At 38.2% G+C, this 15,927-nt stretch overlaps 1 protein-coding gene across 1 annotated transcript in view; it reads right to left on the bottom strand.

Moving 5' to 3' along the window:
• Positions 1 to 15,927, bottom strand: part of HFM1 (helicase for meiosis 1) — a 103,791-nt gene that overhangs the window by 39,293 nt on the left and 48,571 nt on the right. Inside the window, exons 16-24 of the mRNA XM_030573924.1 lie at positions 14,677 to 14,771; positions 12,014 to 12,147; positions 4,804 to 4,851; positions 2,276 to 2,356; positions 1,688 to 1,779; positions 1,204 to 1,310; positions 1,065 to 1,112; positions 752 to 849; positions 541 to 672 (exon numbers count right to left, since the gene is read on the bottom strand). Coding sequence (XP_030429784.1) covers positions 541 to 672; positions 752 to 849; positions 1,065 to 1,112; positions 1,204 to 1,310; positions 1,688 to 1,779; positions 2,276 to 2,356; positions 4,804 to 4,851; positions 12,014 to 12,147; positions 14,677 to 14,771 — 835 coding nt within the window. The remainder of the gene's footprint in view (positions 1 to 540; positions 673 to 751; positions 850 to 1,064; positions 1,113 to 1,203; positions 1,311 to 1,687; positions 1,780 to 2,275; positions 2,357 to 4,803; positions 4,852 to 12,013; positions 12,148 to 14,676; positions 14,772 to 15,927) is intronic.

Genomic DNA, 15,927 nt, shown 5'->3' with positions numbered 1-15,927 from the left:
ACAATTATGTCATCCTTGAAAGTGCCCTGTGTGTGAATTTTCAATGAAAAGACTGTCTACCATTGAGGAAAACAGTAATGTTATAGGACAGGGTTGTATATATGATCAGTAAAGCAGCAGAAATTCAATATTTTGCAGGGTACATCACAAATTACAAAAAGATTAATTAAGGTACAAATATCAGTTATTTCTGCCAAGACAAGGGATAGTTCAATTTTCTTTATAAACATGAATCTGATACTGCTAAATCTCTGGAAAAAGTTCCTTAAATGTTTTCTCTAGTGTATTTTTGCTGTTATTCCTAGATCAAAGTTTTCATTCTAGTTACTAATGCAGTTAAGAATTTACTGATTCTGAAAGAATTTGTACTGGTCTGTCAACTAATCATCCTTGCAAGAGAGTCTTTTCTACCATGATTCTGGCAAATGAAAAGCTGGAAGACTTATTTAGTCCAGAAAACAGATCTTCTAAAAGTTTACAGTGAAGTTAATGATAAACTTTGACACACTATTATAATTACTGTTTCTTTCTTGTACCTACCAATTTTTTCTAGCTGTTTGGATACATGCAGAGAGTTTTCCCACAGTTTGCACCTGAAACACTTAGCTAAAATCAAAGAGTTTAATAATGCAGCAAAATCGTTTTTACATGATGCCAGAAAGTCAGATAACCCTACAAAAGAAAAAATATATTTAATAATATAATACAGTTTATTTTTAAATATATCAAAATGCATTAAATTTTAACATACATTTAGTAACTCTTAAGCCATGTCTGAAAATTTTGCCTATATCTTGTGTCAGAGTGAAGTCTTGAATAGGAATGCATCCTAATTGAGCCTGAATAAGACTGAAAAAGAAATATTTCTTAGTTTATAAAACAATATTAGTAAACAAAATATAATAAAACAAGAGTCAAAGACTCCATTGAAAAACAAAGGCAAGTTCAAGATAAAAGCAACATTGTTTGGCATCTAAAGGCATGAGCCTGCGCACAATGAAGTCAATAGGAGTTTGGATCAGGGCTTTTATTTTCAAGCCAATGAGATATGACAAAATATTTACCAGTTTACTTTCATTTCTCTTGTTTTTATCTTCCCTTCCATTGGAAACCTGTATAATAAAACATACTGAATTTTTGCTATTCACTTTAACTAAAAATTATACTTTCTTTCTGAACATTAATTCATTGATTTTTTTCTACCTGACAGTTATCCTGTTCTTGTCTTTATTCAAAGCGTTCAATATTTTCTTCTCATTTATTCTTAACTTGACATCTGAAAATTCAACGCAGCCGGATATCATTGTGATCTGTAACAATTTAACATTGTTTAACAGATCCTGTTTTCATGCAATTGTCGTTAGCAGTAAAATATAATGGAAGTAATAGCACAGGACAATATAGTATGTTATATATAATCAGAATTGCGTCAGAATTCCTTCATTCAGAAGGGTAAGATGACTCAGTGCTACGTAACTGAGGAGAGTAAAAGATGGGAGAATTGGAAGAGATCAGAGACTAAAACCCTCAAAAAAGTCATACTGCATACATCTTATACATCTTGAACTTCATAATTCTTTAATGTAAGGAAAACAATATAAACAATATAAACTGTCTTCAATTCTGTTTTAAACTTACAGATGTGTGTGTATATATACATATATTTTCCTTAGGAAAATTAAATTACCAGTTCAGATAAAGTTTCTGTTCCATTCATTGAGGAAAACTGTTTCACTGTATCAAATGCAATATAGTACCAAGCCATTAGCTTTCCAGTCTCTGCAGATGAAGATTAAAAATATTTAGTGCATTTTTTTAAAGAGAGGTGTACGGTACTTGCTTCTTCTAAGCAACAAAACTGCATTTTTATTTTCCTCACACTATTATACATAGATCACTGTCACCAGGCTATCTTTTGATCTGCAGCAGAATTTAGTAGGAGGATTTGCACAGGGATCCAGATCAGTATATAGTCCTAAGAATACAACTTCTACCATTTGCTAAATTAAATTCAGCTCAGATAATAGAATATTGAGTATGCTCATTATGGGCCAAATTCTGCCCTCAGCTACATCTGTAGAACTCCACTGGAGGTACACAGATGTACCTGAGGACAACCTTTCTCCTGAATGGTTCTCTGTTCACTGCCCAATCGCTGTGCCCCTTAGTATGTCTTATGATAAATGCGTATCAAAAATAATCTTTAAACCATATAAAATATTTTTTAAATGTTTTCAATATTATAATCTAAATTATATTACGAAGTAAATGTTACCTGTAGGTTTGAAATTAAATTCTTCATCCATCTTGATCAAATTAAGAGATGACAAATTGTTCAAATTCTTCAAACACAATTCTGTCCAGAGTTTGAAAAGAGAAATTTATCTTTCGAATATGCAGGAAAAAATACAATATTTTTGTATATACTAAGGAAAAGATTATTGTCTAAGTTACATCAGTGTAAAACCAGAGTAACTCCATTTAACTCAACAGACGGCCTAAGCACACAATCCTTTTCCCACTGAAGTCAGTGGCAAAAATTCTTACTAAATTCACTGGGGCAGGCTCAAGCTCAACTATACATTCAACGAAAACCAACCAACCACTCTCACTTTAAAACTGTAGAAAGTGTGAAATAAACTAGATGTGAGAAGTTTAAAATGTCAACTTAAGCTCTGAAAAGGTTGAGAGTCCACTAATAATCATCTAACATAATACAATATTTTCACTAATTTTTAATGACAGAACAAGGCATGGCTATTCAAATGCATGTGTGATTGAGTTTTTAATGGTGTATGTACATTATTGTAACTGTGCCTGCATTTATTTCAATGGTTACAAATTCAAATAAACCTATGTAGTCACTAGCAGTGGATATTTGAATGAGGATGATCAAAGTGTTTCCTTTGTTCCTATCTCTTTCGAAACCCGGAAAATTAAGTGCAAAAATGACATTAATACAATGTTGAGATTTTTCAATGCAAATATGTCAAGAAACTAAGTTGTAGTTCCCATAGCAACCACAAATCATCCACATTGCATACACACAATATATATACACATATATACAAGACAATTATAATTAACAGAATATACATTACTACAAAATACTGCAAGATAGCTAAGTTACAATATCAGTTGGAATAATAAAGTTGAATTTCTAGATTTGTGTGGTTAAAATCTTGGCAAGTAATGTTCTATTACCACACATTTCTTATACTGGAGACAGTATGAAAGAAAGCATAGCATATTTGTTTTTATCATTTAAAGATGGGAGGGGCTGACCCCTAAACTGTTGAGTTTCATCTGGGTAATTTGATGGTATTGTCATAAATTGAGAAGCAATTTTAATATTTAAAGAGCCTTAAAGTAAATAATTATTTTATGTTCAAGCCATAAAAAAATCATCTTCTTAAAAATTCTTTAAGTAATAGTTAAAAACTATTCTATAAAAACCTGAGAACTGAAGAATATAACTGATCTTTCTGTATTTGCAAAGTCAGATGTTACATGTCTGCTTTAACAACAATACAGCATACAAGGTCCCTTAATTGCTTGATTGAATTATCTTATCTTACTTCATGGCATTGCTTTATCTATTTGCTATATGAATAAATGTATAACCAAGCTTAGAACAATTTTAGCAAAGCAAAATAATTCTTAGAAGACCTATTAAATCAAATAGATTTGAGATATGACTAAATAAGGTGTGGAACACTTTATGCATACAAATCTTGCAAGATGTGTAAGATTTCTCCTGGCATACCTAAACAGAATAAATAAATGGAGCAATAAATGCTAAATCTTTAGCAATAGAGCAGAATATGCATTGAAGGGCTTTGCTCCACGTGAAAAATCTCATGGTCCTGGGGAATGGAATCCTCAGTCTAAACCAGCCAGACTGTATACATAGCCAAATCACAGCCACCAATATAGGTAACATGAAAGAATAACATATAAGGCCCTCCTATAGCTCATTGGATACACTCCCATTGGCCACAAAACACCATGCCTTTGACCTTTACAAAATTCTCCTCCCACCTTCCTTATGAGGCCTGATGCAAAGGTTTCTATAATACAAGGCAGTATGAAGTTCTCTCGCACATATTCTCTACTACTGCTGCCCCATGTGCATCAAGCATGTAGCTTTTAAATTGCTTTTGGGCAAGTCGCAGGTATTTAAGTTTTGTGGAAAGAGGAAATCTGATATTAAATTTCTGTAGAGCACATTTTGAAGGAATGTGAAAAGAAATTAAATCAAATGACAAATCAATGAAGGGAAAGAAAGGAAAATGAAAAGCATTCAAAATGAAATGAATCTTACTGTATGCAAAGTTGGATTTATAAGTAGGATATACAAGAAGCAGTATACCTGTGCATGTGGGCAAGAACCTGGGAAGAGGAATATTTATGAAATTTTTTTTTGTAAAATAATCCTATTTGGAAAGTCCAGTATTTACAATATGGAACGGCAAGTAAGTAAACGAAAGTAATATTAAAAAGCGACAAAGAGTCCTGTTGCACCTTATAGACTAACAGACGTCTGTTAGTATACAAGGTGCCACAGGACTCTTTGTCGCTTTTTACAGAGATTCAGACTAACATGGCTACCCCTCTGATACTTGAAAGTAATAATGTTGCTTTAACAATTCACAAAAGGCTGGATTCAGCCAACCTTAATCACACTGAATAGTATCTTGCTCCCTCAGTAATTCCACAGAAATGAATGGAGCTACTCAGATATGGTGGAAGAATCTGGCCCAAAATGACATGTTGTACTCAAAAAGGTGAAAAGGCACTGACCTTGTAATTTTGCTTCAATTCCAACTGTGTCTAGTCCAGGCGAAAAACCTGCAGGAAAAGGAAAAATGGCCTTTTAAATTAATACAAACATGCATTTAATTTTCAACATTACTGTCTACCAAAACAATTTACTGACTGTAAAAAATGTCAATTTCAGTACAATGGTTGTAGCTTTCATACTAATTGATACTTAAAATGGAGGCACAAAGTGGGTGAGGTAATATCTTTTATTGGACCAACTTCTGCATATATATGAAATAGTATCCATTTTAAGTTTGCAGTGTTGTTGTAACTGCGTTGGTCTCAAATATGAGAGAGAAGGTGGATGAGATATGTTTTATTGGATCAACTTCTGCTGGTAGAGGGGACAAGCTTTTGAGCATCACAGAGATCTTCCTTATTCAGGTCAGGAAATGGTAACCAGAGTGTCACAGCTACATACAACATTGGACAGATTGTTCAGAACAATGTTGTAGGAGACCACTTCAAATGAAGATGAGACTGAACACCTCACCAGTTTTAGGACAAAGGAGGGTTAGTAGGCAGCAGAGTGCTTTAAAAATTGTAATGAGTCATAAAACCAATGCCTTTGTTAAGTCCATTATTTTTAGCGTCCAGCAGAGATATGAATTAAAGTTTTCAGGCTCATCTTTTGAAGGTGTTGTGCAGGTTTCCTGTGATGATGAGGCCTGATGGGTCAGATATAGAGTGATCACTTAAGTGTTTGCTCACATGTGATAGGGTGTTTCTGTCTTTTATAATTTTTCTTTGAGAGTTCATTTGAGAGCATAGTGATTGGCTGGTTCACTCACATAGTTGTTGTTGGGGCATTTGATACACTGGATCAGGTACATCACATATTGTGAGAAATAAAATAAAACAAAACATATAGAGATATGCCTATTGCATAGAGCTGGAAGGGACCCAGAAAGGTCATTGAGGCCAGCCCGCTGCCTTCATTAGCAGGACCAAGTACTTGATTTTTTTGCCCCAGATCCCTAAGTTGCCCTCTCAAAGATTGAACTCACAACCCTAAGTTTAGCAGGCCAATACTCAAAACACTGAGCTAACCCTTATGTGTAGGACCAATTGATCTCAAAAGGTGTATTGGGGGAATACTGATCATCATAGCTGTAGAGATGCATTCGCAGGTTTTGCATCTGTTGTTCTGGCAGGGTCTGGCGCTGCTTTCAGGTGGACTGTGGGCAGCTTGCTTCTGATGATGAGCTTGATGAGGTTGGATGGGTGTTTGAAGGCCAGAAGTGGGGTTTGGGAAAGATCTCTTTCAGGATGTGGTCCTCAAAGTATGTAGTGTTCCATTTTTGAAGCTGATCATGGTGTATTCGAATAGAACTGGTGGATAATCCTGATTGCTTAAGGTGTAACATGTAGTCCAGGATAAATGCTAGCGGAGCACGTGCTGTGTCAACTTGATGGGAGGTGCACCAGCACTGAAATTTAGTCCATTTGTGAATGTAAGTGCATCTAGTTGTGTCACGCCTGCTACTCAAAAGTATCTCACAGCATCCAAACACGTTATTTCTGAATCCTCAAACCCTGGAGGAGCCAGGCTTTGAAGGGGAGCATCTGTGGATTGGGATGGAGGATACATCCTGTGAAAGGAGCTGTGGTGTTGGACAGAGAGAGATTGGTTGGCATTCTATCATGTGAAGGAGATAAATATACCAAACCTGTCATTGCCATGTTGGAGCTATAAGAATGATGTGAGCTCGGTCCTCCTGTATATGGTGAAGTATCTGGAATAGGAGGGGAAATGGAGAGAAGGCACAGAGGAGTGGAGTACTCTATGCAATAAAAGAATGCATCTCTCAGCGATCCGTGTCCCAGTCCTGCTCTGGAACAGAATTGAGGGCAATGAGTGTTTTGGGGTGTAGCAAAAAAATCTGATAGGACATCCCCATCAATTGTAGATGGGCTGAAGGGTTCGCATATTCAGTTGCCATTCATGATCCTGGAAGAATCTTTGGCTCAGTGTGTCCGCGGTGGTGTTCTGGTATCCAAGGAGGTACGCTGCTGAAATGGTGATGTTGTGCTAGATACACCAGTTCCACAATTTGAGTGCCTCTGAGTATAAAGAGTGGGAACATGCTATGCCTTGCCTGTTGATGTAAAACATACTGGCGAGATTGTTTGTCATGACTCTGATGTTCAAGGAGAGGGAGGAAATGCCAGGCATCGCGGACCACTTGTAGTTCTAGGAGGTTGATGTGTAGAGTGGATTTGGTTAACAACCATCTGCCCTGCACTGTGTGATTGGGTGACACAACTGATTAGTGAGGCATCGGTTGTGTGGAAGTATAAAAAAAATTGATAGGGATTTGTAGGGGATTTTAATGTATGACAGTTTTTGTTAGTAAGAGTTAGACTAATTGTAATTTTAATAACGCAAGATTTGTAGAAGCAAGAATTGTAAAAGGCGAGTGAAAAAGAACTGTGTGAGAAGTTGTTTTTCGACCTTGTGTAAATAAGGTCGAAAACTGTAGACTGGAGTTTTTTAAATGAAAAAAACAAAATATTAGAATAACTTATCTATAAACTAAATGCAGCTGTTGCTTATTATTGTCTGTAACAAAAGTATAAATGCTTGCTATAATTGTTTATCTGCTGAAAGACCTGTCTAGGAAGGGAAGACCCTATGTCCTAATGCACTCTCTCCCTGCTGTAGCTGCTAAATAAAATAAAGTATCTAACTAACAAAAAACTATCCTAACAAAACACCTACTTTTTCAAGCTAATAATAGCTATATGTATATTAAAACCACTACATTGCAAAATATACATTTTAATCTCATTACCACTGCAAACAATCACATTGTTTACTGGCCTGCAAATAAAATTTTGCAAATAGCCTTAAATTCCAAATACCCTTTAATTAAACTAATTTAATACCTAAATAATTTCAAAATTTGTTTTTATTATCATCAAAAATTCAAAAAATCTCTAAAATAAAAAAGCTAATTCATATTTCAAAATATATTAAATTAAAATATGCCTTTCATACAACTTATAAAATATGTATTTTATATACTAAATATAATGTATTATGCTTTATAACCAAAACTATATAACAACCCCATCATATAATTACTATAAAAATGTTATTGCTTATATTGCTATTAAATAGCTTAAAATTATATTATCATAAAAAATATACTAAAAATAATACCTTTCATGTCTATGCTAATCACGCATTGTCATTACATCCAATCAAAACCCCTAAAATTAAAACATCTAATATAAAATCTAAAATCCATAGCTTAATACAAATAAAAATTTAAAAACATTTATTATACTAAAAATACAAAAGGGGGGGAGTGTGGAAGTACAAAAAAACTGACAGGGATTTGTAGGGGATCTTAATGCATGATAGTCTTTGTTAGTAAGAGTTAGGCTAACTGTAACCCTAATAACGCGAGATTTGTAGAAGCAAGAATTGTAAAAGGCGAGTGAAAAAGAACTGTGTGAGAAGTTGTTTTTCAACCTTGTGTAAATAATACAAAATGTAGACTGGAGTCTCTTAAGTAAAAAAAATATATATATCAAAATAACCTATGTATAAACAAAATGCAGCTGTTGCTTATTATTGTCTGTGACAAAAGTATAAATGCTTGCTGTAATTGTTTATCTGTTGAAAGACCTGTCTAGGAAGGGAAGACCCTATGTCCTAGTGCACTCTCTCCCTGCTGTAGCTGCTAAACAAAATAAAATATCTAACTCTGCTGCACCCAAACAAAAAGCAAAAACTGAGTTTTTCTCTGACAGTTGTTAGAATCATGGTCGGTGGTGGTTGGAGGAAACAAACTCCAACACAGACATTGTAGGGCTGCGTCCACCAAAGTAGTGAGTCCTTGACTCTTATTGGCATGGATAAGAGTTTGTGGAGGCTGTGTTTGTTGGGGTGATATACTGGAGCCATGCCTGAAGACATCGCATGTGTAGTCTTGCGTGCCTGATCATGAAAGTGACTGCTGCCATGTGGCTTAGAAGTTGGAGGCACGTTCTGGCAGAGATCTGGGGGCAGACCCCACACATTGGATATCACATCTAGTAGGACCAAGAATCTGCGAGGCGGTAGGAAGGCTCTGGCTTGTATGGTGTCCAATTATGCGCTGATGAATTTCAGGTGTTGTACTAGCATTAAAGTGGACTTTTCTAGGTTCATGAGGAGACCTAGCTTTGTAAACAAGTTCATTGTTATAGATTGCTTGGAGAATGTCAGTCTCAGCTGGGGTCTTGAGGAGACAGTTGTTCGAGTATGGAAAGATGATGATGCCCTGTTTCCTTAGGTAGGCTGAGTGGTTTGAACATTGGCCTGCTAAACCCAGGGTTGTGAGTTCAATCCCTGAGGGGGCCATTTGGGGAAATGGGGTAAAAATCTGGGGATTGGTCCTTTGAGCAGGGAGTTGGACTGCATGACCTCTTGAGGTCCCTTCCAACCCTAATATTCTATGATTCTACTGCCAGGATCTTGGAGAAGACCAAAGGGGCAGTTGATAGTCCAAAAGGCAATAGCTTGTACTGGTAGTGATTGTTGGCCATGACAAATTGAAAAAATCATCCGTGGGCAGGGTGTATTGCGATATAAAAAGTATGTGTCTTGGAGGTCAAGGGCAGAGAACTATTATCCCTCCTGTTCCAGTGCTGGGATAATAGTGGAGAGGTAGCCATCTTGAAGTGTTGCAGTTTGATGAACTTGTTTAGATTGTGAAGGTCCAGGATGTGTTGCCAGCCGTCAGATTTCTTCTGGATGAGGAAATAATGGGAGTAGAAACCTTGCCCCCTGTGCTGGAAAGGGACCATTTCTATGGCTTCCAGTTGCAGAAGATGATTTATTTCTCCCCCTAGAATGGGTCTGTGAGGGGCTATCTGAAGAGAGACAGAGAGTGGGTGGTGGCAGGGTGGGACAGATATGAAGGGGATGGAGTATCCTTCCTTAATTATCTCTAGAACCCACCTGTCTGAGGTGATTAGTCTCCATGACGAGAGAAACAGAGCTTGTCGGTCACCAAACTGGTGGGACCTCAAAGATGGTGGGAATGACTGGAAGAGAGGGACATTTCTTGGGACCTTTCAAAATTGTTGCTTCAGTGGGGGTGTGTGAGAGGTAGTCCCCTGAGGAGTAAGTTTACACTTGGAGGGAGGCCTTTGTTTTCAGCCCTGGGTGTCATAGTACCATTGAGGAGTATATTGCGGTGATCAAGAGTAAGGGGGGAAGTGGTACTTTCCTGGACACCTCTTCACAGGCGTGTAAATCCCGAGAATTTGGAGGGTGGCTTGGGAGTCTTTGCAGGAGTGTAGGGAATTGTCTGTGAACTCTCAGAATAGTTTTTGGCTCTCAAAAGTTAAGTCTTCCACAATGGTTTGCACCTCTTTAGGAAAATCTGAGAGGTGGAGCCATGATGCATGCCTCATGACCGCAGCAGTTGCAATGCAGTGTATACAGAGTCTAATAAGGCTTGCAGGGCTGTACGGACTAGGTGGTGTCCTTCCAATATTAGGGACTGGAATTGCTCTTTCTTGGCCTCTGGGAAGTCGTGACAGAAATCTGTCAGTTTGGAGTAGTTTAAGTAGTTAGCCATCAGAGCCTCGTAGATATTCAAAACTGAAGCATGGCTGACGAATATGCTTTGTGTCCAAGTAAATTAGTAATTTCCAATCCCTGTCTGGATGAGTAGCATGGGATTAGTATTGACGGCCTCTCTCTTGCACCAAATTGACCACCAGAGAATTTAGGGTAGGGTGCAAGAATAGAAATTCAGCATCTTTCGCTGGAAGACAGTACATTTTGTCAGCAGGTTTGCAAGTCGGAAGGATGGATGCTGGGGTCTTCCAGAGCCCTTTTGTGGAGCCTAGAAGCGCTTCATTGATCAGTAGTACAATTTTGAAGGAAGAGGACGTGTGGAGGATATCAAGCAGCTTATGATGCTAATCCTTGACTTCCTCCAAAGGAATCTGCAGGGGGTCTGCAATCCTGCAGAATAGTCTTGAAAAAATCTGAAGTCATTGGCCATAAACAAGAGCAAGGGTTCTTCAAAGACATTGGCACAGCTTCCTAGCAAAAAATTTCCTAGCTAGAATTTCATAGCAAAAATTTCCTCCAACAATATGCAGCTTTCCTCATCTCCCTCCTCCCAACACTTTAAGAGCATTTCTTATGTGATGTTTCCATTTCCTACCAAAATAGGAAACAAAAGACTGAAATCTGGGTGAACATAATTTATTTGGATTATGACAGTGCCAATGAGACATGCATCTATTGCAATAGTCTTAACTAATAATGGCCTTGGTTTTGCAGGGCATTGTAATCTTCATATTATCTTTATATAGCTTTTCACATAATAGTACGATGGTATTAACAATATCCTAAAGTGTAAACAGACATATATATATATAAACAGGACTCAGGAGTACCTTACTAACAGTTGCTGAATGTCCAAACACTTATCACTTGAGAACATGTCAAACAAAAAGATTTAAATTTACCACTTTTTTTTTTCAGTGCCACAAAGCAACTGTTCCACAATCACAATCATGGACATTCCATTTTGCTGAGCACCATAGAATGCCTTATGCCGGTTGGGTCAGTAGCCCGTACGATCAGTGCAGAAGCAGAAAATCTGCCTTTGGGGGGAAAAGATAGATCTGTTTTTATTCAATATGAAGCAGTTTTCTGAATTTTAATATCCTCATTTTATCTTCTATAAAATACGGATATTAAAAAGAAAAACCACTCAATATTAAATAAAAGTTGATTTACCTTTTCCTTGGAGGCACACTCAATTCTCAAAGCTGAAAAGTAATGGTAATATGCCACCAGCTTTGTGTGTGCTGTGATGCCTCAACACAGTGGGAAGTTGGTAATCATAGGCTGAAATTTTGCAGACCTGTTAATGAAAAAGTAGTACAAGTTTAAAATATGTTGAAATGCCTGCTAATTATGTTAACACGGTTGAAATGCTTTTTCCTAAAGATGTTCCAGGTCACCTTTAACAACTTCATTGTCTTCAATCCCTATTGAAATGACAGTCCATAAAAGACAAGAGAAAACAAGTAACACTAATCTTTTTTATCATTTCTCACTAACAGAAAATTACTTGCCAAAAATGCAGGTAGTTTACTGTAACCTACTTTATCTTAAACATGACATATAATCCAGTATCACATTCTAGTCAATTTAAAAGCAACAAACCATAATGAACTGGATTTTTCAAAACTCTGATGTATAGGAAAGTTGATCGTATCCATTCCAAAGCTATTTTCACATCCGTGATGGTATGCAACACTATTTCTGCATTTAAATGCTCAACAAGATGTTTGTGTAAACTAGAAAGGAACAAAAGGTCAATCAATTAGAAATATAATTAAGTAAACATTAATCAACAGTATAAAACTTCAAAATTTTTGTTACAAACAATAATAAATTATATTTTACCATAAATAGTCCACTTACTGCTGCTGCTTTTTATTGTACTCAGTGTAAAAAGGTAAAAAATATTTAAAATATCAAGAATTCAAGTGGTTTGTTATGGAATGGGCTCCAGTTAGCAAAAGAAACAGAGACTTTTGGTGTTGGCTGTTGGAAATCACTGACATCCAGGAAACAAAACTGTCTATATTTACATGTTGTATTATATTCCTGGTATTTTGGGAAATATCAGAGTTTAAGTCTAAACTAGATTTATCTTATAAGCTTTTCAATTTTAGCATTTAAATTCCACTGTAAGTCTGAATGTTCTTATTTTAAAACGTCTCTCACTCCCTGTAGGCCTTCCATCAATTGAGCATTACAGGCTAGCATTTCCGGAATCTCTCTTGTGTCAAACTTCAAAGATATGGCCTGGAAGCTTTCTATGTTCTATTCTTGGTTTTTTTAATACTATCACCACATATCTACAACCAATTTCCTTTCATATGTTTAAGACAGAACTACAGACTTAATTCTCTTTTGTAGGTATCAGGTATGGGTAGCATTCCAGCTGATGAAAAAATACATGGAGCTCAACCTCCAAACCCAGAAACTCATTCAGTGTCATGCTGCTGTTTTCAAGGAACATGACTTGTACTTAAGCAGAGATCTACGTATCTACAGGCATCTACATTCCAAAACAAGGATAATTTAAGAACCTCCTTACCCCCACACAAAACCAAAACGGGAACATCATAGGTATTAGGAACAAGACTAATCACTTGAAATCAAAAGAATTTATGTACCAAAAGAACTGGTGAGAAGATCTCACCTCTCACATTAAGCTACTGACAAAACTGAAGTAACTGTGAAGCATCTCACATATCCACTGAGACAATAGGTAGCAGTATTTATGTCAGTGTTATGGTGTTGTCGGCAGGGGTATTTTGGTATTTTGCCACCTCAAGCATGGCAGGCAGGCTGCCTGTGGGAGGTCTGCCGAAGCCGCGGGACCAGTGGACCCTCTGCAGGCATGCCGCCGAAGGCAACCTGCCTGCCGCCCTCACGGTGACCAGCAGAGCGCTTCCCCGTGGCTTGCCGCCCCAAGCACGCACTTGGTGTGCTGGTTCCTGGAGCCGCCCCTCGTTGTTGGTATAACCCATCAGCTCCTTAGGGTGGTATGGCTTCAGGACCATAAGGCCTAGTGGCTGAAGTCTAAATAGCAGCCCTTTTCCCAGGGCAGCATGGCCCGGGTCAGTAGTGCTACCCCAGGGTTCAGGATAGTAAGGCCTAGTGGCCAAAGTCTAAATAGCTGTCCTTCTCAGTGTAATATGGTCCAATTGCCAGAGTCAGTCACACGGTCCCGAGGTTCAGGACAGCAAGGCCCAGTGGCCAAAGTCTAAATAGCTGCTCTTCTTCTCAGGGCAGCATGGTCCAATGGCCAGAGTTAGTCGGGCTGTCCCGGGATTTAGGACAGCTGCCATTTGGTTCAAGACAGCGTGACCCAGAGGCCAAAGTCTAACCAGCTGCCCTTGGATTCAAGGCAGTACAACTCGCTCCTTCGGGCGGTGACCTCATTGAATGGTGGGTATGGTGCAAGATAAGAGGACTCAGGCCCAACCTACTCCACTGGATCCGGACCCAGGGCCCTGAGGAACCAATTCTCCTGTGTTTAGGCTCGGTCTCTCTCTTCAGCCATTCCATTCCCTGCATTGTTTCCTAACCTCACTTCTAGCATTGGTAGCCTCTCAACATCACCAAACTCTTCTCTGTCATCCTCGGCGGTCAACTGGGTGTCTGCAGTGGCTTCAGCACAGTCAGCCTTTGCAGCCTGGGGCTCCAGCAGCTTCCTGGCAGAAGCCTGCAGTACACATCTGCTCTCCTCAGTCGGCCCAGACTGAATGAAATTGCTCCCTCTTATACTGTGATTCCAGTTGGAGCATGCCCAGCAGGGATGACAGGGTGCAGCTTCCTGAGCCAAGAGCCTGCAGTTAATCCCCTCCATTCCAGTGTGGGGTAAGTATACCCCATTACATATGGGAACACTGCAGAGTTCATCTTTTTTTCTTGGACTACTGGAAAGAGAATGGGCTCAGGATTGGGGTGTTTGGTAGATATCGATGATGTTTTAAATTTACAGGATAGATGCCCAAATTACATAATTTATTTTTCTCAATTAAAAACTGATTCTTTAAAAAAAGTAGTGCAAAAAAATAATCACAGAAGCTTTCTTGTAGTATCTAAATATTTTATTTGCTTTTCTTGTTGATTAGTATTCTCTCAGTCACTGAATAGATAAAATGAAGTTTCCACCTCTGGTGTACCTCTGTATGATTTCCCCATAAACTTGTCTTTTATAATCTGTGGGATGATAAGCCAAAAGAACAAGAAAATACATTCTGTTGGCTCTATCCATTAGTATGCTTGTAGCAAAATTACTTAGTTACCTGCTTTCTATTGTATCTGCACCATTTAACAGCTGTACATATTTCTCTCTTGTACTTAACCTAGTCAAGATAACTGCTGTAGCTGTAGTGTCAAACTAAAAAAAAAAAAAGTACTTTAAGATTTAGCAGGAGACCTAAAATATGCATTTCATATCTTTGGTAACAATTCAAAGTGTATTTTTAAAATGTTATGTTTAACCTGTTGAGGAATGCCAAGACATCAACAACTGAAAGACAAATCCTAGAAAATTCATTTGCACATTGAACAGTACCTGAACTTTAAAAAAAAAAATTGTTTGCTGGTGCTACTAACGTATTTGCCGTAACACGCATATATTATAGACCAGGGGTCAGCAAACTCTGGCACGAGGCTCGCCAGGGTAACCACCCTGGCGGGCCGGGCCAGTTAGTTTACCTACCATGTCGGCAGGTTTGGCCAATCGCTACTCCCACTGGCTGCAGTTTGCCATTCCAGGCCAATGGGGGCGACGGGAAGCTGCAGCCAGCACATCTGCCTGCACTGCTTCCCGCAGCCCCCATTGGCCTGGGACGGCGAACCACGGCCACTGGGAGCCGCAATCAACCAAACCTGCCAACGCGGCAGGTAAACAAACTGGCCCGGCCTGCCAGGGTGCTTACCCTGGCAAGCCACGTGCCAGAGGTTGCTGACCCCTGCTATAGACAGTATTAGGATCAATGAAATTTTGCACAGTTGTTAAACAATACTGTATATACACAAAAGAGAATCCCACTTATCCAGTGGACAAATACGCATTTGGAAAAATCCATTAACCTCAGTCAAGTGATTTCCACATCCCACCTCACCCAAACTGTATGTCACCACCACAATCCTTCTGAATGAGAAGGACCAGAGAGAATTCACTTTGTAGTCATTCAATGCACTCTGCAGTGCTGCACATTAGTCTTATGATTAGCGAGATTGTCAATTCATCCCTCAAGTGGGAAGCAGCTCTTAAATGAATGATTATTAAATACAAGCTCAGAAAACCAATTCTTGACACTCATTAATTATTGCCAAATGTTAAAAAGCCTGGAAATGAACCATTAAGAGATACACCAAGTTCCCTACTGACTTCATTACTCACTATCAAGTTACCTCATGTACTCAGCACTCAACCTTCCCTCCTGCTTTGTCCAGAACTGGAAATATAGAGCTAAATGTATATTGTTAATTTTTGTATGGGAAATTTCCAAGTTTTTTTATTTGGATAGGTGTATGTGGTACATATG

Source organism: Gopherus evgoodei, chromosome 8 (assembly GCF_007399415.2).
Source record: "Gopherus evgoodei ecotype Sinaloan lineage chromosome 8, rGopEvg1_v1.p, whole genome shotgun sequence".
NCBI classification, from domain to species: Eukaryota; Metazoa; Chordata; order Testudines; family Testudinidae; genus Gopherus; species Gopherus evgoodei.
The sequence above is the reverse complement of the archived record's forward strand: the minus strand, read 5'-3'. Positions and strand labels throughout refer to the sequence as shown.